The sequence below is a fragment of the Canis lupus genome, chromosome 18 (assembly GCF_003254725.2).
Source record: "Canis lupus dingo isolate Sandy chromosome 18, ASM325472v2, whole genome shotgun sequence".
Taxonomy (NCBI): domain Eukaryota; kingdom Metazoa; phylum Chordata; class Mammalia; order Carnivora; family Canidae; genus Canis; species Canis lupus.
The window spans coordinates 40127976-40155293 of NC_064260.1; the positions used below are offsets into that span (position 1 = coordinate 40127976).

At 35.2% G+C, this 27318-nt stretch overlaps 2 protein-coding genes across 2 annotated transcripts; both read right to left on the reverse strand.

The window, feature by feature from the left end:
* Positions 1–12009: 12009 nt before the first annotated feature.
* On the reverse strand, positions 12010–12960 carry LOC112663644 (olfactory receptor 5D18-like). Its single transcript, XM_025452713.1, has one exon. It carries the CDS (start codon positions 12958–12960, stop codon positions 12010–12012), a length of 951 nt encoding a protein of 316 aa, XP_025308498.1.
* An 8799-nt stretch (positions 12961–21759) lies between these two features.
* LOC112663123 (olfactory receptor 5D13-like) lies at positions 21760–25945 on the reverse strand. The gene is made up of 2 exons (XM_025451704.3): positions 25877–25945; positions 21760–22749 (listed from the first exon to the last, which is right to left on the reverse strand). Exons 1-2 carry the CDS (start codon positions 25943–25945, stop codon positions 21760–21762), a joined length of 1059 nt encoding a protein of 352 aa, XP_025307489.3.
* Between the last annotated feature and the right edge of the window lie 1373 nt (positions 25946–27318).

Below are 27318 nucleotides of genomic sequence, written 5' to 3' on the forward strand. Positions count from 1 at the left end.
GATTCCTGTTGAATAAAGAACCAAAAGTTATTTCTGAAAAGTAGAACTGAATGGGAAGGTGAACCAGAGAACTAAGAGGCTTCATATGCCTCTGTGAAGTTGATATAGGATGGTGACTTTCAAAGTATGGTCAGTCCCCCAAATCAACAGAAGCATGAGCACCTGACAAGTTGTTAAGGCTGCAAATTCTCTAACCCTATCACCAGCACTCTGAATCAGACACTCTAGGATGGGGCTCGCTATTCTTGATTTAACCAGTTCTCCAGGTGATTTTGATGCCTGCTAAATTATGGGGATCACTGGTATATGAAATATATATATATATATATATATATATATATATATATATATATATTAATCATTTTATTATTTAAAATTCATCCCTTGTTAGTATCATTACTGCTGAACTGAAATATAAATTTAGAGCATGAAAGGAATTATACAAAATGGGAGGGAGAGAGGCAGAAAAGTAGCACAGAATACTTTGTTATGGTTCTAAGAATTATATCAAGGGTCAAGATCACTTGGCATTGCAAATGGTGCCACATAAACCTCAGTATTAATGATTTTTATCTATTTAGTGTTTTCTAGGCATTATCCAGGATTAAATACTCCTGGAATTTAGGAGTTGGAATAAACCTTAAAATGTATCTAGTCTGTACCATCCACCTAATGCTTGACAATCCATTACAGACCTATTCATGAATGAGCATCTGGTTTCCATCAAAACTTCCACTATGGGTGTCCTGCCTCCAGAAGCAGTTTTGTAGGTCTCCTATTAACATTTTGGTCAGCATGTATTTGTTTATTAATTAAATTTAATTCATATTTCATGAACTATTAATGTGCCTTAGGTCATCCATTCTGTTATATATTTTAAAATCATAAATACATAATTAAATTGTATATACATACTTTTTTGAGAAACAGAAGTATCTTATATTCAGTAACAATAGCTCCATATAAAATATGTTCTATGACACAATGAAAATTACACATGTTTTTGACCAATAGAAGTAAGCCCTCTCTTATAATGAGGCAAACTTGGGAAAAATTAGGAAGTAAGAGAAGTAGGCACACAAAGTGAAAGGTCCCACGTCTATGTCTTGACAACAGAATTAGGTGAGTTATCTGTGTCATCTTAGTTTGCCTGGAAGAATCAGGTTCCAGACTCAGCAACATGAGTGCCTACCTTTACACGTACCTCAAGAAACCCTACACATGGAGTATCCATCATCAGCATATTCTTTCCAGCAGTAGGTGGGATAAGGCAGATATAGTCTAAACATCCATTATTATTCAGACTATTTTAATAAATGTGTTCCCTTCAACATTTGACCATATTAGCAAAACCCTGGTTTATTAGGGAGATTGCTACTACCGTTTTGGCTTATTGGCAAATTATTAGGTCAATAACAAAAATATGTTCAAGAAAAAGACTTGGTATCCCAACCCTAGCATTTTCAAATGATTTTGGTGAAAATCAATGCGTTAAGATTAGGTTTATCTTCAAACTGAGACTAGGCCTGCAGGATTACAAAATCAACAAATACTCCATAATTTTCTGTAACTTCACCATTGCTCACTGCTGCCAGTTTCTGTAATACAGGATTTATTCATCAGGAACACTTTATGGCTTGTTAGTGAACATTAAAATGTCCCTGACCACAAAAAGGGACTGTGTATAATTCTTGGAATAATCTATATGAGCTGGAGCTCCATGTTTTCCACATAAATTGAAAGCTACCGAAAAAAAGAAATGAACTGACCTGAAACCAGCAGTGCTTATTTAACTTACAGAGAATTTCTTCTTATGATTAATGAATCTCAGGCATTTTTCTTCTTAGTAATAAAACATTCTTTAAAATAGCAACAGGCTTGAGGTTTGAAATAAAATAGCAGTATATTTTAATAGGTATGCCAGTAAAATGACATTTTATTTCCAGGACATAAGAAATCTTAGGAAATACAAAGAAAAAACCTGAAAGATAAATCCACAATCTAAACTCTTGCCGAACTCTGGTTCTTATATCTGCCTCCATGTCTATGAAGATAGAGACCACAGAGAATTATAATTGGAGTGTTCTTCAGTGTACTACAAAACATACAATCAGTTAAAACTCTGTCTCTTGTGTCATTGTTGTATATGCATTTTCTTGTAAAGCATTAGGGATAATTACATGACCACATCTATTCCACTAATTGCCTTTAGAAATCAAATTATTAAAATAATATGTATTAACTGAAGAACACATGGGCTATTGAGCTTGAAATAAGAAAAGAGAAGAACAATCCAGAAATAGCTGTTATTAACTCAACTGCATTTCAAATTAGTGTGGAATATTTGGACAACACTACCTTAAGAAAAAGGATGAAGGTGACCATCATCAGTGATGTATTGAGGATATCATTTACCCCCTGAAGCCTTGTGATGACAAAAGCTTCACTTTTTAAAAAAATTTTTTTTAATTTTTAAAATTTTTTTTGTTTTTTTTTAAGCTTCCTTTTTTCTCACCTTTTTTCTCCCAAACTCATCATCCCAGCTTAAAGTGAAAAATTCATGATGCAAACTTGTATTTGGAAGCATTCTACAGGATATCTAACCAGTATTCATTAGAGTTGTCAGAGTCAAGAAACAGAAGAAAAGAGTGAAAACCTATCACAGACCAGAGTAGACTGGGAACACACAATAACTGTATGCAATGTGGTAACCTTGGGTTGGAACTCAGACATGAAAGGGACCATTGAGGAGGTAAAAAAAATAATCTATATGAAGTTTAGATTTTAGTGACCATAATATACTAATGCTTTAAAAAAAGAGGGTTTTAATTAATCAATCAATTAATTAATTAATTAATTTATAGTGTGTACCAGCAGGGGGAGGGGCAGGATGAGAGGTAGAGAATCTCAAGCAGACTCTGTGCCAAGTGTGGAGCCTGACATGCAGCTCAATCTCAGTACATTGAGACAAGGACCTGAGCCAAAATCAAGAGTCAGTTGTTCAACTGACTGAGCCACCCATTTCCCCCAGTGAGGTACAATTCTTCTTTTCAAATTTTTCATTTTATTGTAGTAAGAACACTTAATGTGAGATCTACCCTAAGAGATTTTTAAGAGTACAATACATATTGTTGACTACAAATACTATTTTGTATAGCAGATCTCTAGAACTTACTCATCGTTTTTAACTGAAAAATATACCCACTGATTTGTAACTCCCCTTTCTCACTTCCCCTAGTCCCTAGCAACTATCATTCCACTCTGATTCTACAAATTTGTATTTTAGATACTTCATATAAGTCAAATTTATTTTTTGTGACTAGCTTATTTAACTTACTTAATATTCTCAGAGTTCATCCATGTGGTCACATATTGTGGAATATCCTTTCTTTTTAAGGCATAATTGTATCCCATTGCATATCTACCACATTCTCTTTCTCCACTTATCTGTCCATGGATATTTAGGCTGTTTCTGCATCTTAACTATTGTGAATAGTTCTGCAATGAACATAGGAATGCTAAAATATTTTTGAAATCTTGAGTTCAATTCTTTCAACAAAAATCCAGAAGTAGCATTACTAAATCACATATTAGGTAAATTTTTAATTTTGTGTAGAATTTCCATACTGTTTTCTATAGCAACTGTACCATTTTGCATTACTGTCAATAATGAATAAAGGTTCCAACTTCTTCACATCCTAACCAACACTTATACATATACATATGAGAATTTTATTGTTTTGATTATTTCTATTTGCATTTCCCTGATGATTAAGTGACATGGAACATTTTTTTAACATATCTATTGGCTATTTGTATATCTTAGAAGACATGTCTAAATCAAGTTCTTAGTCAACTTTCAGGTTTGGTTCTTAGTTTTTTGTTTTGTTTTTGTTTTGTTTTGTTTTTGCTATTGAATTGATGAATTCCTTATTCATAAGAAATATAGATTAATCTTTTATAAAATATATGGCTTCTAAATATTTTCTCCCATTCTTTAGGTTCCCTTTTTATGATTTATTATTCCCTTTGTTGTGCAGAAGCATTTGAAAATGCATTATTGTAATTTCATAAGATGTTAGCGATGTGGATAATGAATAAGATGTGTATGGAAACTCTGAAGTATCTTTGCAATTTATTTTATAAATTGGAAATTATTAAAAATTTTAAAACTTATTTTTAAAATGTCAACATTCATATTAAATAGGCCCATTTCATTGACTCTCCACCATCACAGCCATTGCTGCTTTATGCCAAGACACTATCACCTTAGACCTGAAATAGTATAAATGTAACAAGTAGCCTCTCAATATCCACATTTGCCTCCACTTTGAATTATTTTGTTATACCATTTGCCACTTTGTTTTTAGTGTCTATGGCCATGGAAATGGGGGTTGGAGGTCAGAGGTGTAAGGGGTAGTAAATAACATTTTCAAATTCTTAATTACTAACAAAATATAATTTATTTAGTGAATTCAAATTTACATGCAATATTCTAATAATACACATGTATCACAAAAAGGTAAACTAAACATAACGTATAATTTTCCAAGTCACAAAATTGATATGTATAAAAGTCAGGATTCAAATCCCAGTCCTTCATGTAAAGAGATCCCACAAAATTACAGCTAACTAAGGACACATTTCATTATAGCAATTATCTTAAGGTTGTGTTTTGATTGTTTTTCTTGTATATCTCCTTATTGACACTTTCAGCTCCCAGTGCATTTTATTTAGTGTATAGCTCAGTAATATATTTAATATTTGTGAAATGAAAAGAAAATTAACATCTCATAGTGTTGTTTTAGCCATAAACTTACAAACTAAAATTACAACTTATAAAGCAATTCTATACATATCATCTCAGTTGTTTCTTGAAATAAAAAAAATGGAATTATCATGAGATTCTAATGTCTACCTGGTCATAAAATGTGATTTTCATATAGATAATTGGATTCTGGATATTAACAATCTGGTAATTATTGTAAGTACTCCAAGACTGTGTTGCTAATTAGAAGTAGGAATTGGACCATTCCCCAGACCATTAACTCTCTATAGTATTTGAAACCCCCTATAACTCTTCACACAATAGAGCACAATGGAAAATTTCTGGAAATATAAGTCAATTATAAGTAGTAAAATAACCAAAATCTGAAAACAGATTGAAAGTTCATAATTTCATGAAATAAGCTAAGATTGATATAAAATATCAATATTGCCAGAAATTGTTAAAATAAGTATTGACTCAAAAGTGATGCATCATATTACAGTTCAAGGAAGACAATAGCAATTCTTCTAAACTTATGGAATAAAAGAGTGATGATAAATCTTAATGAAATTTTATTTCAATTTTTACAGGTTCAATATAATCTGGCTCTCAAAGTAATATATGGATATTTGTAATATAATATATTTACAATCTGAAATGCATAGATCAATTATGTAAATATTGAAATACACAAAATACAAATATATTAACGTATATTTATATCTATTACTTGTATAATGTGTGTTTTTATCTGTGAATATAGGCATCTACCATCAATCTACGTAAAGAAAAAACTAGAAGCAGATACCTTGGTGATTGCAAAATTGACAGACCATGACAACATTTTTAAACATCAATTTCTTTTTTTTTAAGATTTTATTTTATTTTTTATAATAAATTTATTTTTATTGGTGTTCAATTTACCAACATACAGAATAACACCTAGTACTCATCCCATCAAGTGCCCCCCTCAGTGCCCGTCACCCATTCACCCCCACCCCCCGCCCTCCTCCCCTTCCACTACCCCTAGTTCGTTTCCCAGAGTTAAGAGTCTTTATGTTCTGTCTCCCTTTCTGATATTTCCCACACATTTCTTCTCCCTTCCCTTATATTCCCTTTCACTATTATTTATATTCCCCAAATGAATGAGAACATATAATGTTTGTCCTTCTCCGATTGACTTACTTCACTCAACAATTTCTATATTAAAACCATTTGTGATAAATTAAATGTAATGGTCTTTCATTAGATAATATTTACCTAAGGTGATTTCAAAGATAGGATAAAAGAAATCTCCCTCATGCTTCTGCCTGTCAACCCATCAGGTTTTCCACATGCTACCTATTTTTGTTTATTTGTTTTGGATCATCAAGAAAGCGTGCATTTATATATTCATATATACAGAGATATGCAGATGAACTCCTTACATAAATGAAGTTAAATTAGGACTACTGTGTGGTTCTTGCTCAATTTTTCTGGAACAGTTTATTTTGTCAATATGAGTATATATAAAAATGACAACACTTTTGGGGCACCTGGGTAGCTCAGTCGTTGAGCGTCTGCCTTTGGCTCAAGTGAAAATCCTAGAGTCCTGGGACTGAGTCCCCCTGTGGGGAGCCTGCTTCTCCCTCTGCCTGTGTCTCTGCTTCTGTGTGTGTGTGTGTGTCATGAATAAATACATAAAATATTTTTTAAAAAAGACAGGATTTTTAATGGTTACACAGTATGTTCTTTTTTAAAAAATACTATAATTTATAAGCCAAACACATACCAATGAGTATTTCAGATTCTTTAGTCTTTTGCTATTATAAATAATGCTTCAGAAGTATCTACATGTATATCTCTCTACTTTCTTTTTCAAAGTATCTCTAGGATAAATTCTCAGAAGTAGTATTGCTATGTATATTTTCTTAGAATAACTATTACCAAACTACTCTTTAAAGTAATTCTGCTAATTTCTACTCTTACCAGCAATGTGAGAATGCTTGATCCACCACCCCTCCCTTCTTGTTGTGGTGGGCACAGAAATGCACCATACAAATCCCTCTTCAAGGAGGGACTTATTCTCCCAGCAGTGAACTCCATCAGGACTGACCTCAGCTATACAGAGCCAACGTGCCCACATGATAGTTAAGGCATGGGTATAGGATCTGGCCCAGGGGATAAACTCTGGTAAGTGATATGTTTGCTAATATTTATTGGAGTTTTTGTACTTCACTGTAAGTAGGAGCTCTTTCATAATAGCTATTACATGTATCTCTCGTAGATGTTCCAACAATGTTTTCCATTCTATATGAGGTTGATTTTCCACAGTAGCAGACCTTAAAACAAGGATTTGGATGCAAGTAGTTTATTTGGAAAATGATCTTAGGCAGCACCTGAAACTAAGTAGGAAAAAGAGAGACAACATTACATGAACAGGTTATTTGCGTGGACAACTGGGTCAGTCCCAATGAGGACTCCTGGAAGAACATGTAGAACCTAATTTATATTTGCCACCCTGCAAAGGAATGAAGAAATTGGGGTATTTATGGACCTACTACCATTTACTACCATTAGTTGAGAGCTATTCTTGGAGATGTTAACTGCTTGGCACTTTCAACCTGGCCTATGTGTGGACTGAAGATACTCCCACAAATAGTAAAGAAAAAAAAAAAGAGCCTTCAGATAGAGTCACAAGTATTTTCAGTAAGAAAGCATCTGAAGAAAGAAAAAAAAATTAAAAAGCAAAAACAGAAGAACTTAATAAATAGTATATATAAAATATAAGGGATAAACAAATCTAAAACTGGCTGTTTAAGAAAACCAATAAAATTAAAGTCTCATATATCTAAACAAGTGAAAGAGAAGGCAGAGATAGCTAATAACTAGTATCAGCAATGAAAACTGATCACAACTATAGCTCCTTCCAACTTTAGAAACTATTATGAAAAAAGTTGTGCTGCTGACTTTGAAAACAGCAAAAATGAATGAATGAACTCCAAAAAGTGAAAACAAAACAATGAAACTGACTCAAGAAGAAATTGGGATTAGATTTTCTTACCACTATTTTTAGAAGGGCATTCATAATTGAAAACATTCCTATGTGATCAAAAATCCTCTTGTGGGGACACCTGGGTGGCTCAGCGGTTGAGCATCTGCCTTCAGCCCAGGGCGTGATCCTGGAGACCCGGGATCGAGTCCCACATCAGGATCCCTGCATGGAGCCTGCTTCTTTCTGTGCCTGTGTCTCTGCCTCTCTCTCTCTCTCTCTCTCTCTGTTTCTCATGAATAAATAAATAAAATATTTTAAAAAATCCTCTTATGTTTCAGTGAATTCTATTAAGCAATATTTTTCATTGAGTTAAATAAGAAGACATTCTTATCAGTTCATCTGAAGAGGCTAATATGATTTTGATGCCAAAAACTAACAAGGGTGGTACAATAAAAGAAAATTACAAAACTATTATACTCATGAACATAGAATTTTTAATTATAAATAATATATGGACACAAACTAATCAACTAACAGAATATTCTATTATATAACATTTAAATTCATGCTCTCAGTACAAAAACCACTTGATTTAATAGTAGAAAATTAAAAAAATGTAAGTTGCCACATGAAAATATTAAAGGAACTCAGATGAAGAAAAAGCAACTTAATGAAATTCCACATCTATTCACCAAAAACCAAAATATTGCAAAAACACAGAGAAAGCAGATAACTTTGTTAATCTGGAGGGAGGAAAGTACAAAAATCTATAGGAAACACCATTTATTTTTTTTAAGATTTTATTTGTTTATTTAGTACAGAGAGAGAAAGAGAGAGCATGAGTGGAGAGGTGGGGCAGAAAGAAAGGGAGAAGCAGACTCCCCACTGAGCAGGGAGCCAGAGCAGAGTTCCATCCTAGGACCCTGAGATCATGATCTGAGACATGACCTGAGCCAAAGGTAGACACTTAACTGACTTGAGCCACTCGAGCACACCTAAAAAACATCATTTTAAATATGAAATATTCAATGCCTTCTTTGTGAGGTGAGGAAATTAAGGATGCCTACTTTTACTATATTTATTCAAAATTATGCTGATATTCTTAGACAGTTAGCAAAAACAAAATAAAACAAAAAAGTAATTAAAAGGAATAAAATGGAAACAACAACATCAAAGTATGTTTAATTGGAGATTATATGATATGCATGTTGAAAATCCAAACTAATCTACAAAAGAATTATAAAATTATTATGAGATTTTGGTAGAGTGGCCCAAAGTAAAATCATATAACAGTAAATTAGATTCTGATCTAAAAATAACATGTCTTACAAATGAAACTTAAAATAGTATGATAAAGATCACATACTCAGGGATTAGTTTCACAAAATATATGCAAGAACTTTACAGAAAAACAATGTAGTAAAATGTTTATTGCAAAAATTGAAGTAAATCTAAACAAACAGAAAGATATAGCATGCTCATGATTTGGAAAACTTACAGATGCAAATGTGCTATTTCTTTCCAAATGGATCTATACTTCTACTGTAATTCTACCTAAAATCCAAATAGGAATGACTAAAATGTGTTTGAAAAGGTGAGGTTCAAAAGATATCTCAATTAACCTGAAAGAAAAAAAGTAACTTTTCAGGAGTGGCTTTACTGGATACCATACATTGTTAGTTATGGATAGGTATGGCTATAAAACAGAGAGAGACATATAGAAAGCTTGTATGCTAAACATATAGGGACATTTACTTTATGAAATCCTGGCACTATGGGCTAGTGCTAATGGAGTGACTTTACAATAAAGATTGCTGGGAAAATATATATCCATAGGTTAAAAAATAAAATCAGCTGATTTTCATATGACACCAAAATTTAATTCCAATTTGATCTTGGAAATAAATTAAAAAATCAGTGTAAAAAGAAAAAAAAATAAAATCTAGGATCCAAGAGAAGATAGAATATAATAGAAAAGACATAATAATGTATGAAATTTTTGGGACAACTTAGCACATAAAATATGGGAATATCTTCATTCATTTAGAGGAAATAAATATATCATGAATAGGATATTAGAAGCATATCTCTGTAAAGGAATAGTTCAATAAACCCTGCTTCAGTAAACATTAGGAAATCTGTGGACCTAAATACATAATCAAGAGAGTGGACAGCCATACACTAGGAGATAATAGTCATGGTACTTTTATCAAACAAAGGATTTTTATTTAAAATGTATTTAAAATGTATTTTATGTAATTTAAGCTAAATAAAATGTATTTAAATGTATTTTATTTATTTAAAATGAACTAGATTTTATGATAAAAGACCAACTGCCTAATAGAAAAGTGGGCAAAAAACTTAAATAAGCATCTCACAAAAGAAAAGACTCAAATGACTACGAATAACCATATTTAAAGAAATTCAAGGCATGCCTGGGTGGGTCAGTCAGTTAAGCATTGGACTCTTGATTTCAGCTCATGTCATCATCTCATGGGTCATGAGATGGAGCCCTGTGTCCAGCTCCGCACTCAGCAGGGAGTTTGCTTGAAGAGTATCTCCTTCTGCCCCTCCCTCTACTCTCTATCTGTCATAAATAAATAAATAAATAAATAAATAAATAAATAAATCTTTTTTAAAAAAGAAATTCAACCACATCAATACTAAGAGGCATTTAAAGTATAACCAAAATGAGATACCACTATTCACCTACCAATGCTGAAGATATTAACATATCTAATGTGACAATATTAAATGTGGGTAACTGGATGACAGGCACTGAGGAGGGCACTTGATAAGATGACCACTAGGTGTTATATTATATGTTGGCAAATCGAACTTCAATTAAAAAAATGTTGGCAAGAATGGGCAATAATTAGAAATCACACACTATATACGGGGGATTTAAATTAATACAACTTTGGAAAATCATTTGATGCAATATTACACAGCCATTAGAAACGACAAATACCCACCATTTGCTTTGACATGGATGGAACTGGAGGGTAATATGCTGAGTGAAATAAGTCAATCGGAGAAGGACACACATTATATGGTCTCATTCATTGGGGGAATATAAAAAATAATGAAAGGGAATAAAGGGGAAAGGAGAAAAAATGAGTGGGAAATATCAGAAAGTGAGACAGAACACGAGAGACTCCTAACTCTGGGAAACAAACAAGGGGTGGTAGAAAGGGTGGTGGGCCGGAGGTGGGAGTGACTGGGTGACGGGCACTGAGGGGGCACTTGATGGGATGAGCACTGGGTGTTATGCTACATGTTGGCAAATTGAACACCAATAAAAAAATAAAAATTAAAAATTAAAAAAAAAGCATCTAGTAAAAGAGAAGAAACCAGCTCCCTGCAATCCAGAACTTTCAGTCATAGGACGCATCCCACCAAAAGAATGCTTGCTCATGTGAGGGCAGCAGATGTCTGTGCAAGGATGTTCATAGCATTTTCATAAAACCCAAGAAGAGTAAATAACTAAAAGTCTATTAACAGAATAAATAAACCAATCGTGGCATATTTATTTTATGGAACATTCTTCACCAATAGAAATGAACTACTATTACAGCTAATAACTTCAACATCCATTTAAAACAAATGTTGAGCCAAAGAAGCCAGACATAATGGAATATATACTCTAAGGTTTCACTTATATGAATTTCAAAAGGAGGCAAGGTTAACATTTATACTCTAATAACCAATTCATAGGGCTTGTAGCTAAACAGAAAGAGTTCTGACTGTCACAAACTCCACAGTGGAGTTTGCCCCTAGGGATGCTGAAGAAGCAATGATTAGAAAATGCTTATGAGTATTTTGAAAGTTGCGGATAATGTTTTGTCTTTACTTTCTTGGAGAAGGTAATGCACAGAAAAATTATTCAAAATTGCTTCTCTATGTGTTGTTTGTCATAGTTCATTATTTGAGAGAGGAAGAGAAGGGAAGAATAAGGAGTGAGGGGAGAAAGGGAACATGGAAGGTAACATATTCACTGGTTCTGGGAGGTAGGACAAGGACTTCTTTAGAGGCCCCTGATCTATGCTTTGGGAGTGGAACTTGAGCAGAATTTTCTTTCTTTCTTTTCTTTTCACCTGCGAGTGATTTTTTTTTAAGTGCAGTGAGACTTAATAATCACAGATGTATATAAATTAACTAATTTCCTGAATAAATTTTCTCCAATTATTTGAAGAAAAAATTAATAACCATCAATGCAATGTATAAAAATATTTAAAGTGTGTGTGTGTGTGTGTAAAAATCAAAATCACATTGAGTGAGAAAGCAGTTTGGTATGGATTAACTTCCTGGCTGTGTCTTTCACGTCTTTGTTCCTCAGGCTGTAAATAAGGGGGTTCAACATGGGGATCATGACAGTAAAAAACACCGTGGCCACTTTGACCAGGAGCCACGAGCTTTTGGAGTTGGGCACACAGTAGAGAAGAAGGATTATTCCATGGAAGATGGTGATGGCGGTCAGGTGGGAGGCACAGGTGGAGAAGGCCTTCTGGAGTCCACCAGCAGAAGGCATCTTGATGATGGTGACAACTATGAATATATAGGAGGCCAGGATAATCAGGAGGCTGCAAGCCTCGTTGAATGTAGAAATGACCAAACATGTCATCTGACTGAAGTAGGGGTCAGAACAGGATAAAGAGAGGATGGCAGAATACTCACAGCCAAAGTGATTTATGATGTTGGAACCACAGTAGGATAGTTCCAAAAGAGAGTATGTGAGTGTCAAGGAACATATGCCACCCCACGTGTAGGTTCCAGCTACCAAGAGGGCACAGAGTTTCTGAGACATAGCAACTGTGTAGAGCAGAGGGTTACAGACAGCCACAAATCGGTCATAGGCCATTACTGCCAACATGAACATTTCAGTAATTACAAATGCACAAATGAAGAAAAATTGCACCATGCATCCTTTGAAGGAGATACTTCTGTCTTCTGTGACCAGGGTTTCTAATAGTTTCGGTGTAAAGACACTGGAATAACAAATATCCAAAAAGGATAGGTGGCTGAGGAAAAAGTACATGGGGGTGTGGAGTTTGGGATTGATCCTTACGACCATGATTATGCCCAGATTCCCCACCAGAGTGACCGTGTAGACAGTCAAGAACACCAGGAAGAGGGGCATCTGGAGGTGTGGGTATTCTGAGAAACCCAGGAGAATGAATGTGGTCACAGAGCTCTGATTTCCTTCATCTAGTTCCATGGCTCTTGATTTTAAAAGACGAATAAAGGAGAAGAACAGAAAACTGAGCAGCAGAACTTGAGAAGGAAGAGTAGAAAGAAATTGGGGCAGGTCTGTGTAAGGCAGGGAAGGCAATATGGCCAGCAGGTTCTCATGGGTGCTCTGCTTCACTTTAGAATCTTACTTAACAACTTACTGACTTTTTGCGGAATTAGCTGTATCATTCAGGGCTTTAGTTTCTTCATCTGGAAAATAAGGAATAAGAATAGGACTTATCAGTAGTATGTGACATAAATGATCTGTAAATATATATGATCCTGAGCCCCTTGAATGGCCCCATGATAAAATAGAAGTATATGAGTACAAAGGAAACAGCAAAATCAGGAAACAATTGAGCGTATCATAGTAGTCATGTGACTGCAGCAGAAGTGGCTTTGGGAAGATTAAACATTTCTTTTTTTTTAATTTTTTTAAACATTTCTAATACATAAAGAAAAACAGAATAATAAATTTTTGGGGGGGGAATACATCATCAGATAATCACAAATATTTATTGATATATTGAATGTTTATCTATTCTCAGTATATCTTATTATCAGGGACTCACAAAACATCTACTTAAGAGGCCCTATACTTGGTCTGGTAAAAAATTTCAATAATAACTATGTTCTGTCAATTACATCCCCATCAGATGGTCATTTTTAAGGCTCAACATGCTTAATCATTTAAAACTGTTTTTAGAAGCAGTGTCTTGGAAATAAGTCTTGAAAGCTTCACATAACTATCTTCTGTTGGTTATGCTGTCAGTAGTACAAACTGTATCAAAGTGGAAAAAAGTCTGCTTATTTACCAGTGATTATAACGTGTGCACACACACACACACTCTCTCTCTCTATATATATATATAGTACTGAAAAAGAAATATCTCTTACAACAACAACGCAAAGCCTTTTTCTGATGCGACAAGCCTGAATGGTGAAGAATGGGAAAAAAATGCGTTAGATTAAAAAATATGAGTATTTTGTTTCCATAAACCAACAGAAGTTTAAACATTACACATTTCACATGAGTAATTTTTTTAAAACTTCACATGATTAAATCTAGAAGTGGACATGGAGACACAGTGAATATGTTGCTGTCATCTTGAACACATCTGTGAACTTTCACAAAGTTTAGCTTTGTCTGTAACCAGCACCAGCTTATCGTTAAATCTACCACTAATCAGGAGCAAAGCATCAGGTACATGATCACATTTTCCGTTACATAGAAGATTGGGTTGACCTGTAGTGAACTTCATGCATTTAGTTATGGGTATCTACTTAAAAAAAAAAATGGCTCTCTAAATTCAGGAACTTTGATGGCTTTTATCAGGTCACGTTCATGCAGGTTAAAAATTCTGAGATAGAATCTGCTATAACTGCCAAGCGCTAGAGGGAACCATTACCATCATCTTTGGCAAAGACTCCAAATTAAATTAAGACAAGACCTGATACAGTTGAAAAGTGGAGAATTCCTGAATATTTTCACATGTCTTTAGTTTAGTCTTCTTTAGTAATACTTCCACTGCCCCCTCCTTATATTAAAGCTTCTAATCACATCTAATGATCTCTTTTCAGCATCAGTCAATGGAAATTACCAAAGCAGTAACCACCATAGTCAATCCTCTCTTTGAAAATTTATCCTGAGCAGTATAAATCCTAGTGTATTTTTCTGGTGCTTTCCAGATCCAAATGGATCTCTTTCTCTCTTTTTCTTTGGAATTCTCAGAAATTAAAGCTAACCCTCTCCATCAAGAGACTTTTCAAATATTTGAGGACATTAAAAGAGATCTCTTGTTCTCTTACCCTCTGGATAAGCATTTTTAAAGTTTTTGTTTTGTTGTGCTTTGTTTTTCCATTTTCTTCCTCATACTGATTTCTAAATACTCCTGAGGGCCTACCTACTCAATATTCTGGGTATCGATAGCATAGACTCTCTGAGCTGATATTGAAACTAAGACTAATCTTTTCAGGGTTACCTTGCCAAGCCAAAGGCAATGAACTCTGCAATCTGCTTCCATATGTTATATATCTAATAATAATGCCTGAGTACTTGTAGTCAAATATTTGAACTGTGTTAGGTCAATTTACTGCCATGTCAAACTGTGTCCAGGATTTACCAGAAAGCAACAAATCTCACATTTGTGCGCTTGGAATGTTCAAAGCTGAGGATTGTGCATTTGTTATTCAATTTCATGCACTGTCGACTCCTTTTTCTCTCTGCTGCTTGCACGGCCTTTCAGCCTAACTGAATTGCTGAAGACCACACTACTGCTTGCCTTTTCTCGGGCCATCTGTCTGCCCAGAATGCCTTCACATTCCATTTGTATCACCAATCACTCTCGTTATTATTTGGTCTATTTGTTAAATTTTTGGTAAATATTCTTTTGCTTTCACTTCTGAAGAGTGAACGTACTGTATTCAACATGTGCCCCACGTAAACTTTAAATAAAAGAGTAACAGGATGTCTTCAGGACTAGAAGAGCTCAAGGGCACTTACAATGAACGTGAGACTTCTTCACCCATTCCAAAATCCTTTTGAGGACCAGGCTTACATTATATATTTGCTGGTTTACAAAGTATGCAGGTACAAAAATGCACAAAGAAGGTAATAATTGTTAATATTATCTTAACAATAATGTTATGGTGATGATTTTATCAAAGCAATATGAGTATTTTTAACTAACTTAGCCTGGTATCTGGAAATATGATTGGGGTTGAATAAAGAAATTGTATCCATTACACCACAGAAAATGGAAAATAAATTATCCTACTTACCTTTTTTTTAAAGGTTTTATTTATTTATTTGAGATAGAGAGTACAAATGCAGAGAAGCATACTACCCTGTTGAGCAAGGACGTCAACACGGGACTCCATCACAGAACTCTGGATAATGACCTGAGCAGAAGGCAGTCACCCAACCTACTGAGCCACCCAGGCAGCCCCCACTTACCTTTTCTTATCAGAAACTTTTCTTATAAAACTGTACTATCAACCTTTTCTGTTCTCTACATTCAGAAGAGGCTATTTTGAATGAGTGGAGAAAAGGCAGTCTCACATCTTGCTATTTTATAGATCACTTGGGGTTAGGAAACAGATTCCATTAGTTCATATTCAGCCTATGTCACATTTCACATAAGCTTCTTTAGCAAATTGCTTAATTTTATGAGCCTCAATTCTGTCATCTATAAAACGTGGGTAATAACACTATGCTAGCTCACTTAATGTTTAGCGTGAACATCTCAACTGAGAACTAACTTTAGAATATCTGGGAACAAATCCTGCACTTGGTTAAGGCCTCCACAAAACCAGTTTCTTTCCATCTGAATTGTCTAATGTTAGAATTAATCTCCATGAAATTAGTATGAATTCTGAGTTTTGAAATGTCTTTGCACTGCATATTTGGAAAGTTATTTTTAAAAGGATTATATGGGGGAACCTGGGTGATTCAGTCCATTAAGTATCTGCCTTGGGCTCAGGTCATGATCCCAGGGTCCTGGGATTAAGCCCCATGTGAGGCTCCCTGCTCAGGGGGAGTCTGCTTATTCCTCTCCCTCTGTCCATCCCTCTGTTCATGCTCTTTCTCTCACTCACTCACTCTCTCTCAAATAAATAAATAAAACATTTAATTTTTTTTTAAGTTTTATGTCCTGGACTCATTTAATTTTAGATTTTTCACTGAGTGTGGGATTCCCAATGATGTATGTTTCTAATCCAGCAACATATAATCTCAATTTTCCTTTGCTTTCATAACCCTTTCTGTTCTTTCTGACTCTTCTGCTATCTTGTATCTGTGACTGTGGGAAAGGCAATCAGGAAAGAAGGAAAGAGAGAACAGTCAAAGTCACCTTCTTCATTTTTACTATATCTACTATCCACTCATCTGGATATGAGTCAACTGTCAAACTATAGTCCAATCTGTAAAATTAACTTTTGTTAACTCTCACTTAGCCTGGAACGCAGCAGTATAAATATTTTTGAGGGCATTTTATACTAAATGAATCACATTGAAACTCTTCTGCCTAAATGTCTTTAATATCTCCTGGCATCCTGCAGCCACTACAATACTTTCCATTCATAGTAGGTTTTTTTTTTTAAAGATTTTATTCATTTATTCATGAGACACAGAGAGAGAGAGAGGCAGAGGCATAGGCAGAGGGAGAAGCAGGCTCCTTGCAGGGAGCCTGATGTGGGACTTGATCCCAGGACTCCACAATCACACCCTGAGCCAAAGGCAGACACTCAACTGCTGAGCCACCCGGGCATCCCCTTAGTAGGATTTTAAATCTTTATTGTACAAAAACAAGCATTTGTAGTTTCTGATCCACTATTTATCCCTCTGAAATGGCATCTTTACCCTTGTTTTATATCCTGTCACCATTTCATTAGGTACCACAGAGCTTCCAAGAAAACTGCTGGTTAATCTAAATGTCTTTTCTCTTATTCTATGTTCTTTCCACTCACATTACCACAAAGCTTGTGCAATGCCTGGCACATTTGCTACATATGTGTGCATGAGTGCATGTATGTGTGCATCAGCTTTTTCCCTGAAGAATATCACTTCTTAAGAATAAGACTCACATTTAACATTTTCTTTATGAACCCCTAATGTGATTAGCTTAACCAGTGGAGACATATTTTCAAGTTCAGGATAATGGTCCTGGGGATAATGCAAGCAGAATGCAGCCGGTTGAGTATAAACATAAACCAAGTAGAGATGGCAGTTGCTACTCAGTTCAGGTAGGTTGTTCCTCCTGCAATGTGCTGGATTCCAGTGTCTTTCACAGGAGAATGAAAAGGTAATCAGGAGTGCCTGGGTGGCTCAGTGGTTGAGCGTCTATCTCTGGCTCAGGTCATTATCCAGGGTCCTGGGATTGAGCTCTGAATCAGGCTCCCTGCAGGGAGCCTATGTCTCCCTCTGCCTATGTCTCTGCCTCACTTTCTATGTCTCTCATGAATAAATAAAATCTTTAAAAAAGAAAATATAATCAATCCTAGGTTGTTGAATCAACTCACCAAAAGCCAGATTTTCCTGATGCATTTTAATTGAAGGCTTCCTTGCCAGTATGAATAAACTGCATATGCTTTCTGTCTCAAAATTGAAATTTTTGTTCAATAGTTACAGTTCTTTAATCAGAAGGTTGATAATTTTGGCAAAATATCATTGAACAAAGATATCAAGAATGTCATTTTTTATGAAGGTCAAGAAATTTTGGAGGGAGTACAGAGATATACTTCAGGAGTAGACAGACCTGAAAACTATATGCCATGATGGTGTTGGTTTTATTCTAAGTATATAACCTTGGGGACACAGACTCCAGAGAATCCTGACAGCATGTGCAGCCATTAGCTACAAACAAAATAATTAGAGAGAATTGCTCTTCTGCAACTTGGACTATAATTTCTTCCAAATCATTGACAGATTGATCTTTACATCTTAAAAAATAATTTGCTCCTGGGCCTCCTGGGTGGCTCAGTCAGTTAAGCATCCAACTCTTGATTTTAGCTCAGGTCTTGATCTCAGGGTCTTGAGATGAACCCCACATAGGGCTCTGTGCTGGGCGTGGAGCCTGCTTAAGATTCTCTCTCTCTCCCTCTCCCTCTGCCCCTCCTGCTTGCACTCCCAAAAATAAAATAAAATAAAGATAATAAAATAAAATAAAATAAAATAAAATAAAATAAAATAAAATAAAATAATAATTTGCTCCCTATCAATGTTATACTTGTTAAAATTATGAAAAAATTAGAGTCATATCTATCCCAATGATCCCAACATAATTATGGTTATTAGGATAACACTACATGTGTTAACACTTGCTAAGTCTCTTAATTTTGCTTATGTGATCCCATTTGGATTTATATAGAAGCACATTTAACATTATACTATAGATATTTTTACATTCAACCATTAAGGCTTATTTTGCTGATATGTTTGCCCTCGGGGGGTTGGGAGAGTGGAGACATGTTAGTTATCCTGATCTTGGCTATAGATCCAGCTGCAGTCTTCAGTTCAATCACAGAGGTCATAGTGTTGATATTTTAACCATTTGTACCTGTTTTGTCACAGGTCTTGGAGAAGAAAAAGTCACACTTATGCCTACTACATCCAAAATTTTAAAGGAAGAATAATATATAAATCCATTGGTAGAAAAAAAAAATAGCCCGTAACTATCACTGAACACAATCATTAGTGAACTAGCATATTACCTAACATTCATTTAGCTTCATGATTAGAATGTCAACTTTCAGGTTGAAAGTACAACCTGAGGCTTTTTGAAAAGAATTTTGCATTATATTTGTGTCAATAAAGCTGCATATGCAAGAACACTTACCAAATTAAAGGAACATCATGTTTTAAAGGATTCTGCAAACTCCTTACTTTTTCTTGTTTTATTTTCCACTAAAAGACAGAAAACTAAAGTATCAAACTCCAAGTTACATACCTTCAAAATCAGTATTTAAAAATAATATATTCAGAGGATCCCTGAGTGGCTCAGTGGGTTTAGCACCTGCCTTCGGCCCAGGGCATGATCCTGGAGTCCCGGGATCAAGTCCCAAGTCAGGCTCCCTGCATGAAGTTTGCTTCTCCCTCTGCCTGTGTCTCTGCCTCTCTTGCTCTATCTCTGTGTCTCTCGTGAATAAATAAATAAAATCTTTTTTAAAAATCTTTAAAAATAATATATTCTAATTTTTTAAAGATTTTATTTATTTACTCATGAGAGACACAGAAAGAGAGATGCAGAGACATAGGTGGAGGGAGAAGCAGGCTCTATGCAGGCAGCCTGATGTGGGACTTGATTCCAGACCCTAGGATCACACCCTGAGGCCAAGGCAGGCACTCAACCACTGAGCCACCCAGGCATCCCAATATATTCTAATTTTTAATCTTAGAAAACATATTGAATATACCAAATATTCAATGATATATGCTCAAGCTTCCTAACTTATTTTTGTGTTTCAGAAAGATCCTTCTTAAGCTACATACACACATACACACACACACACAGAGGCATACACACTTTAAAGTTATCTGAAAGGATCATTTACTTATGATCACTGGTTGACAATTAAAATTAAACTAAATCCTTTGTTACTGTTGCAATATACCATGAGTATTGATAATTTTTACATATTCTTAATTACATAAGATATTTGATTCAGCATAAAGCATTATGGGAAAGAGCAGATAATTTTCAAATGAAAATAAGACTCTAAATTACGGAAGGAAATAAGTTAATGATTAAATGGTTGAATTAGACCAGCCACACAAGAACATCTCCCTACTCTTTGCTTGTAAACCTTAATCATGATTAGTAAGACAGAAAAGAAAAGGTGAGTTCTTATATTTAATCTCAACCAGTCATTTCCTTAAAGCAATCCAGTGACCTGTCAACTGTTAGAAAACTTGGGTGAAACCTACCCCAGTCATGGGTTATCTGTTATTGGCCATAAAATTACCTGTCATTATCAAGGAGGAATGTGTTCAATGAGGTAAATGTTTTCATCAATCTTTGGTAGATTTTGAACCAGATTCTTCACATCTCCTTATACCCTGACTGTTGACTTATAACTTAACAGTTTCACAAGAGGCAGATACATTGCTCACACCTTGACTTTGGGCTTAGCCATATGATTTGCTTGAACTCATAAAATGTTAACAGGTAAGACACAAACAGGTGCTTAAAATATGCTTTTATTTTTGCCTACTTTATTGTGACTCTACTTACAACAGAGATCATTAGTTGAATAGTCCAATAAAGATGACCTACAAACAGGCCAAAGGCTGAAGGTTAGCTGATATGGTCAGCTCAGTATTGACACCCAAGTGACCCAGGTGGTATCAGCAGAGCTACTTTAGTCAAGTCACTGGTTCTAAAGGATTGCTTTTGTTATGACCCTCTGGGATTTGAGATTTTTTTGTTAATAAAATATTGATGCACAAGCAAGATCTGTACATTGTATCATTATTAATATCCTGGTTGTTGTATTATATGATCAGAGGGAAAACTGGGAAAAAATAATTGGAATCTCTTTATCACTTCTTATATTTTCAGATCTAAAACTATTCCAATAAAATTTTGAATAAATGAGTAAAGGACAACCACATTGACATAAATAGAAAAACTAGGGTAATGGATATATATTTTCAAAATGTATATTATTTTCTTGTGCTAGTACATAGAAAATATTTTATATTTGGTTATACTACCAATTATAATTTACATTGTATTATGGACTTTTTAAGGGAGACATATTCCTTATTTATTTTTGTTTTCCTGGGAGTCTTCTAATACCAAAATGGTTCTTGTGGAATTAAATATATATATTTAATTATGTAATATATATAACATATATATATTAGAAATTTAGGAATTATATATAATATTTATATTAGAAATTTAGAATTTTGTGTTAAACAGCTTTTAATGTTCTACTTTTATAAACGCTAACTCTTTTATAAGCCATAACTCTTCAGATCATCTCAAAAATATCACACCTCACATGACATGAACTAAACTGAAATTTGGCCTAGGCAATTAAAAAGTCATGTACACTGACATAGAAACTTTTGTATTCCAATTTATGAATCAAAAACTTCGAGTTTAAATAGCTTAATCTTTTATCCCTAATATCATATGTAGTATTAAAGTTACTTTAGTAAATATTAGAGTGAACAGATAATGGACTTTCAATGGCAAGATTGTCATACACGTATGTACTGATAGAGCCTTGAACAACTCTTACCAATACTCTCCAAAAGAACTAATTAATATTTCTGGCTTTATATTTTGTCACAGAACAATTTAACATTAATTAACTTCTTTACTGTCTCCTTCACATCTTTGTTCCTGAGACTGTAGATCAGTGGGTTCAGCATGGGGATGACCACAGTGTAAAACACAGAAGCCACCTTGACCATGAGCCATGAACTTCTGGAGTCAGGTACACAGTAGAGGAATAGGATGGTCCCATGGAAGATTGTAATAGCAGTCAGATGAGAGGCACATGTTGAGAAGACTTTGTGGCGACCTCCAGTTGAAGGCATCTTCATGACAGTGATAAAGATAAAAACATAGGAGGTAAGAATGATCATCAAGCTGCTTATTTCATTGAACGTGGCAGAGACTAAAATGATCTTCTGGCTAATGTAGGGGTTAGAGCAGGACACAGAGACAATGGCAGCATGTTCACAGACAAAGTTATTTATGAAGTTAGTCCCACAAAAGGATAAGGTCAACAAAAAGTATGTGTATGTTAAGGAGCAGGCTATACCCCAGGAGTATGATGCACTCACCAATAAGGAGCAAAGCTTCTGAGACATGACAACTGTGTAGAGAAGTGGGTTACAAACTGCCACAAATCGATCATAGGCCATCACTGCGAACATGAATGTTTCCGTCACCACAAATATGCATGCAAAGAAGAATTGCATAATGCATCCTATAAAGGAGATGGTTCTGTCTTCCACAACCAAGTTTTCTAATAGTTTGGGTGTAACTACTGTAGAGTAACAGAAATCAACAAAAGAAAGATGGCTGAGGAAGAAGTACATGGGGGTATGGAGTTTGGGATTGATCTGGATAATCATGACCATGCCCAGATTTCCCAAAACAGTAACTGTGTAGATGGTAAAGAATAAAAGGAACAGGGGCATCTGGAGTTCTGGATATTCTGAAAAGCCCAATAGAATGAAAGTGGCTTCAGCACTCTGGTTTTCTTGATTCCTGTGGACAATACAAGAAACCTGATTTAGAGAAGTGAGACGCAAAATCTGGATAAAACAAGTTAAAATGAGGAAATGATAAGAAACTTAGTGATTATCCAGAAATACTATCATAGAAAATACTTGATTTTGACCTCTATTTTTAAAGGTGGAAATAACATATCTGCTAAAAGTTAGTATCCAAAATATATAAAGAACTTACAAAACTCACTACCCAAAAAACATACAATCCATTTTAAAAAAAAATGGGCAGAAGACATGGACATTTCTCCAAAGAAGAAATAAAGATGACCAATAGAGGGATCCCTGGGTGGCGCAGCGGTTTGGCGCCTGCCTTTGGCCCAGGGCGCGATCCTGAAGACCCGGGATCAAGTCCCACATCAGGCTCCCGGTGCATGGAGCCTGCTTCTCCCTCTGCCTATGTCTCTGCCTCTCTCTCTCTCTCTCTCTGTGACTATCATAAATAAATAAAAAATTTAAAAAAAAAAAAAAGATGACCAATAGACACATGAAAAGATCCTCAACATCATTGATCATCAGAGAAATATAAATAAAAACTACAATGATATATCACCTCACATCAGTCAGAATGGCTAAAATTAGCAACATAGGAAACAATAGGTATTGGCAAGGATGCAGAAATAAAGGGGAACCCTTTTACACCTTCCACTATTGGTGGAAATGCAACCTGGTGCAACCACTATTGAAAACAATATGGAAGTTCCAAAAAAATTAAAAATAGGACTACCCTCCAATTCAGCAATTGTGATTGGGAACAAAGGGCTAGCTGAGGACAAAACACATCGACAAGTCCTTGAAACAGGCAGAGGGACATTCCTCTATGAACTCAGCTGGCTTGATGTTAATACTCTGCTAAGGGCAAAAGGCAATCTTAGCTTGACCCCCAGGATCCTGTAAGTCTACTTTAATGTACAAAAATTCCTTTAGAAATTTCCTTTATCTCTAAACCCCTTCAAGATACGTGTTGGCAATCATCCCCCAAGCACATGGCCCACTGATATATCTGAAGATCTCATTATTAAGATTTTATTAGACAATAATAAGTGAACTTTTCCAAACAATAGCTAGCCCTTCAAGGTCATGGAAACCTTGCTTCCAAAATTCCTTAGAAAGTATGCTATCCTCAAACCCTTCCCAACTCTTAAGTGTATAATCATCCACTCCTCAAAGCCTAGGCAGTAGCTCTTCCTGCCCATGGGTCCTGTCCCCATGCTTTAATAAAACCATGATTTTGCACCGAATTCTTTCTGGGTTGTCAGCTCCAGACCTCACCCCACCAAACCTCACCTATATTCCAAAACTTCATCAACATCACTATTACATATTTACCCAAAGGATAAAAGTACTAACTCAAAGGGATACACGTACCCTCATGTTTATAGCAGCATTATAACAATAGCCAAATTATGGAAAGAACTCAAATATCCATTGAGTGATGAATGAATAAAAAAAAAGTGATCTATATACAATGAAATATTACTCAGCCATAAAAAAGAATGAAATTTTGCCATTTACAACATCATGGATGAAGGCAGAGGGTATTATGCTAAGTCAAATAAGTCAGAGAAAGACAAAAGATTTCACTTATATGTGGGATTTAGGAAACAGAACATATGCTCATGGGGATTAAAAAAGAGATAAACAAACCAAGAAAACAGACTCTTAAATGACAGACAACAAATGTGATTACCGGAGGGGAGGTGGGTGGGAGGATGAGTTAAATAAAACAGACTCTTAATGACAGACAGCAAACTGGTGATTACCAGAGGGGAAGTAGGTTGGGAGGATGGGTTAAATAGGTGATGGGGATTAAAGAGGGCATTTGTTGTGATGAGCACAGAGTGTGATATATAAGTGTTGAATCACTAAATAATAAACCTCAAACTAACATTACACTGTTAACTAACTGGAATTTAAATAAAAACTAAAAAAGCTAGAATTTACTAATATCTAACATTGCCATTACAAGGAAAATATGAAATTTGTGCAAATAGAATAGTAAAAGAAGGCAGTCAAGAGAGGAAGAACAAAAATAGAATTGTTTTTGATATATCTAAAATGATCACACTCCATATCCTCATAAGCAGCTGACTTTGAATAAGGGACAAGCAGGCCTAGGTAGGGAGAGATAGATAGGGGGCCATGGAATCAGGCTCACAAAAAAATCCCAAAATGTGAAGATGAAGGAAAACCAGAGATAAACCAGACTATCCTGTCCCAGGTGCCAGACGTGGGGTCTTATTATAATAGCTACTTGTGACCAATGAAGAATTATTTGACCCCAACAAAAGAAGTAAGCCATTAAAGATGTCCTCACAAGTCGTTACTCAATGATAATATCAATAGAGATGTTAAAAGGATTTACGTTCCCTGGTTAGCTTTCAATAAAAGACCAACCCTCAGTGGCAACCCTGTCAGGACCCCTCTCACTTCTGAGAGCTTCCTCTGTATCTTCACTTAAAAAACTTTTATCACTTTACTCACTCTCCTTTGTCCACGAGATTCAGCCTTTGACTCTGTGAGACAAGAACCTACCTCTTCTGCTTCTACTTCATGAGAAGAACAAGTGCAGCTTTTCTCATGAAGTAGAGTGTAGTTAAAATGCTTGTCTTGGAGAAAATACATATCATAAATTTCCATAATCTCTTCCCTGCCTAACCTGGTTAAGCATGAGAACTTAGAACTTGAAAAAAACATTAATGACCCAGAGAAATGACCAAGTTACTTCTTCTTCTTTTTTTTTTTTTTACTATTATTGCTGTAATTATTTTTGAATATCTTTTCCAGTGGACTTATACTCAGTCACATATTTATCTCCCCATATTTTAGCTATGTCCTACAGATGAATAATGCACTTATCAGCCATACTTACCTAATTATGAAATACTGTAAAAATCTATTGTCCTTTCTTGGTGTATTGCAGTATTAAGTATATAGCAAGATGTGCGGTAGAAACAAACTTAATTATGCTATGTACAGACTATTTTTATTGTGTTGGAGATACTTCTGTTACATTATCATCAAAATCTCTAAATAAGGGCCACTGCTTCCTAAAGTATACAGTGTGTTTGTTATTTGACTAGGGAATTCTATTTTATTTTTTTGGCATTGAACTGGTTTCATAAACCTAAAGTTAATCCTTCCAATACTTTACTTTCTCATCTTCTTGATGTCTTACAATAACTTTGCCTCCACTTGATCCTTTACTCATGGCCAGAGTCATACTCTTCCTGCTATTATCAAAAACTGTAAGCCTCAAAAATACAGATTTCACCCACATCTGTAACATACTCATATTTTATTTATTTTTAAATCAATTGCCATTTTATCATTGCCTGTTCCACAGCAAAATAAAATTTGTGAAAGTAAATTTGGGATATTAAAACAAGAGTGAGTACTCAATAACATTTATTGAATGAATAAAATATGAGCATGTGAATGAGTAAACTCTAGGCATATAATATACACATATTGGGGCAAAAGCTTATAATAATGCTAAAGTTAGGCTTGCCTATTAAATCAGCCCCACACATAATGCACTGAGACACAGCTTGAGTCCTACAAAACAAGTAGAAATAATGAAAAGCCAAGGCACTTAAACTTCCTGAATTTGCATGAAATGAAGACATTTGAAGGAATAAAGGAAGCATTGAATTCTTTTCTTAAATTGTCCCATATGCCTTCAAAATGCCTGAACTACCTTCTCCTACCAATGTAATTCGTTGTTCTAAAAGCCACTTCCTGATCTCTTATTGAAATCTAATGTAAGTACAAGGAGGAGGACCTGGGTAGCTCAGTAGTTGAGTGTCTCCAATTGCTTTTAAGAGTCCTTGGGGTAAATCCCCAGCAGTGCAATTGCTGGGTCGTAGGGCAGGTATATTTTTAACTGTTTGAGGAACCTCCACACAGTTTTCCAGAGTGGCTGCACCAGTTCACATTCCCACCAACAGTGTATGAGGGTTCCCTTTTCTCCACATCCTCTCCAACATTTGTTGTTTCCTGCCTTGTTAATTTTCCCCATTCTCACTGGTGTGAGGTGGTATCTCATTGTGGTTTTGATTTGTATTTCCCTGATGGCAAGTGATGCAGAGCATTTTCTCATGTGCATGTTGGCCATGTCTATGTCTTCCTCTGTGAGATTTCTCTTCATGTCTTTTACCCCAAAGATACAGATGCAGTGAAACGCCGGGACACCTGCACCCCGATGTTTATAGCAGCAATGGCCACGATAGCCAAACTGTGGAAGGAGCCTCGGTGTCCAACGAAAGATGAATGGATAAAGAAGATGTGGTTTATGTATACAATGGAATATTACTCAGCTATTAGAAATGACAAATACCCACCATTTGCTTCAACGTGGATGGAACTGGAGGGTATTATGCTGAGTGAAGTAAGCCAGTCGGAGAAGGACAAACATTATATGTTCTCATTCATTTGGGGAATATAAATAATAGTGAAAGGGAATATAAGGGAAGGGGGAAGAAATGTGTGGGAAATACCAGAAAGGGAGACAGAACGTAAAGACTGCTAACTCTGGGAAACGAACTAGGGGTGTTGGAAGGGGAGGAGGGCGGGGGGTGGGAGTGAATGGGTGAC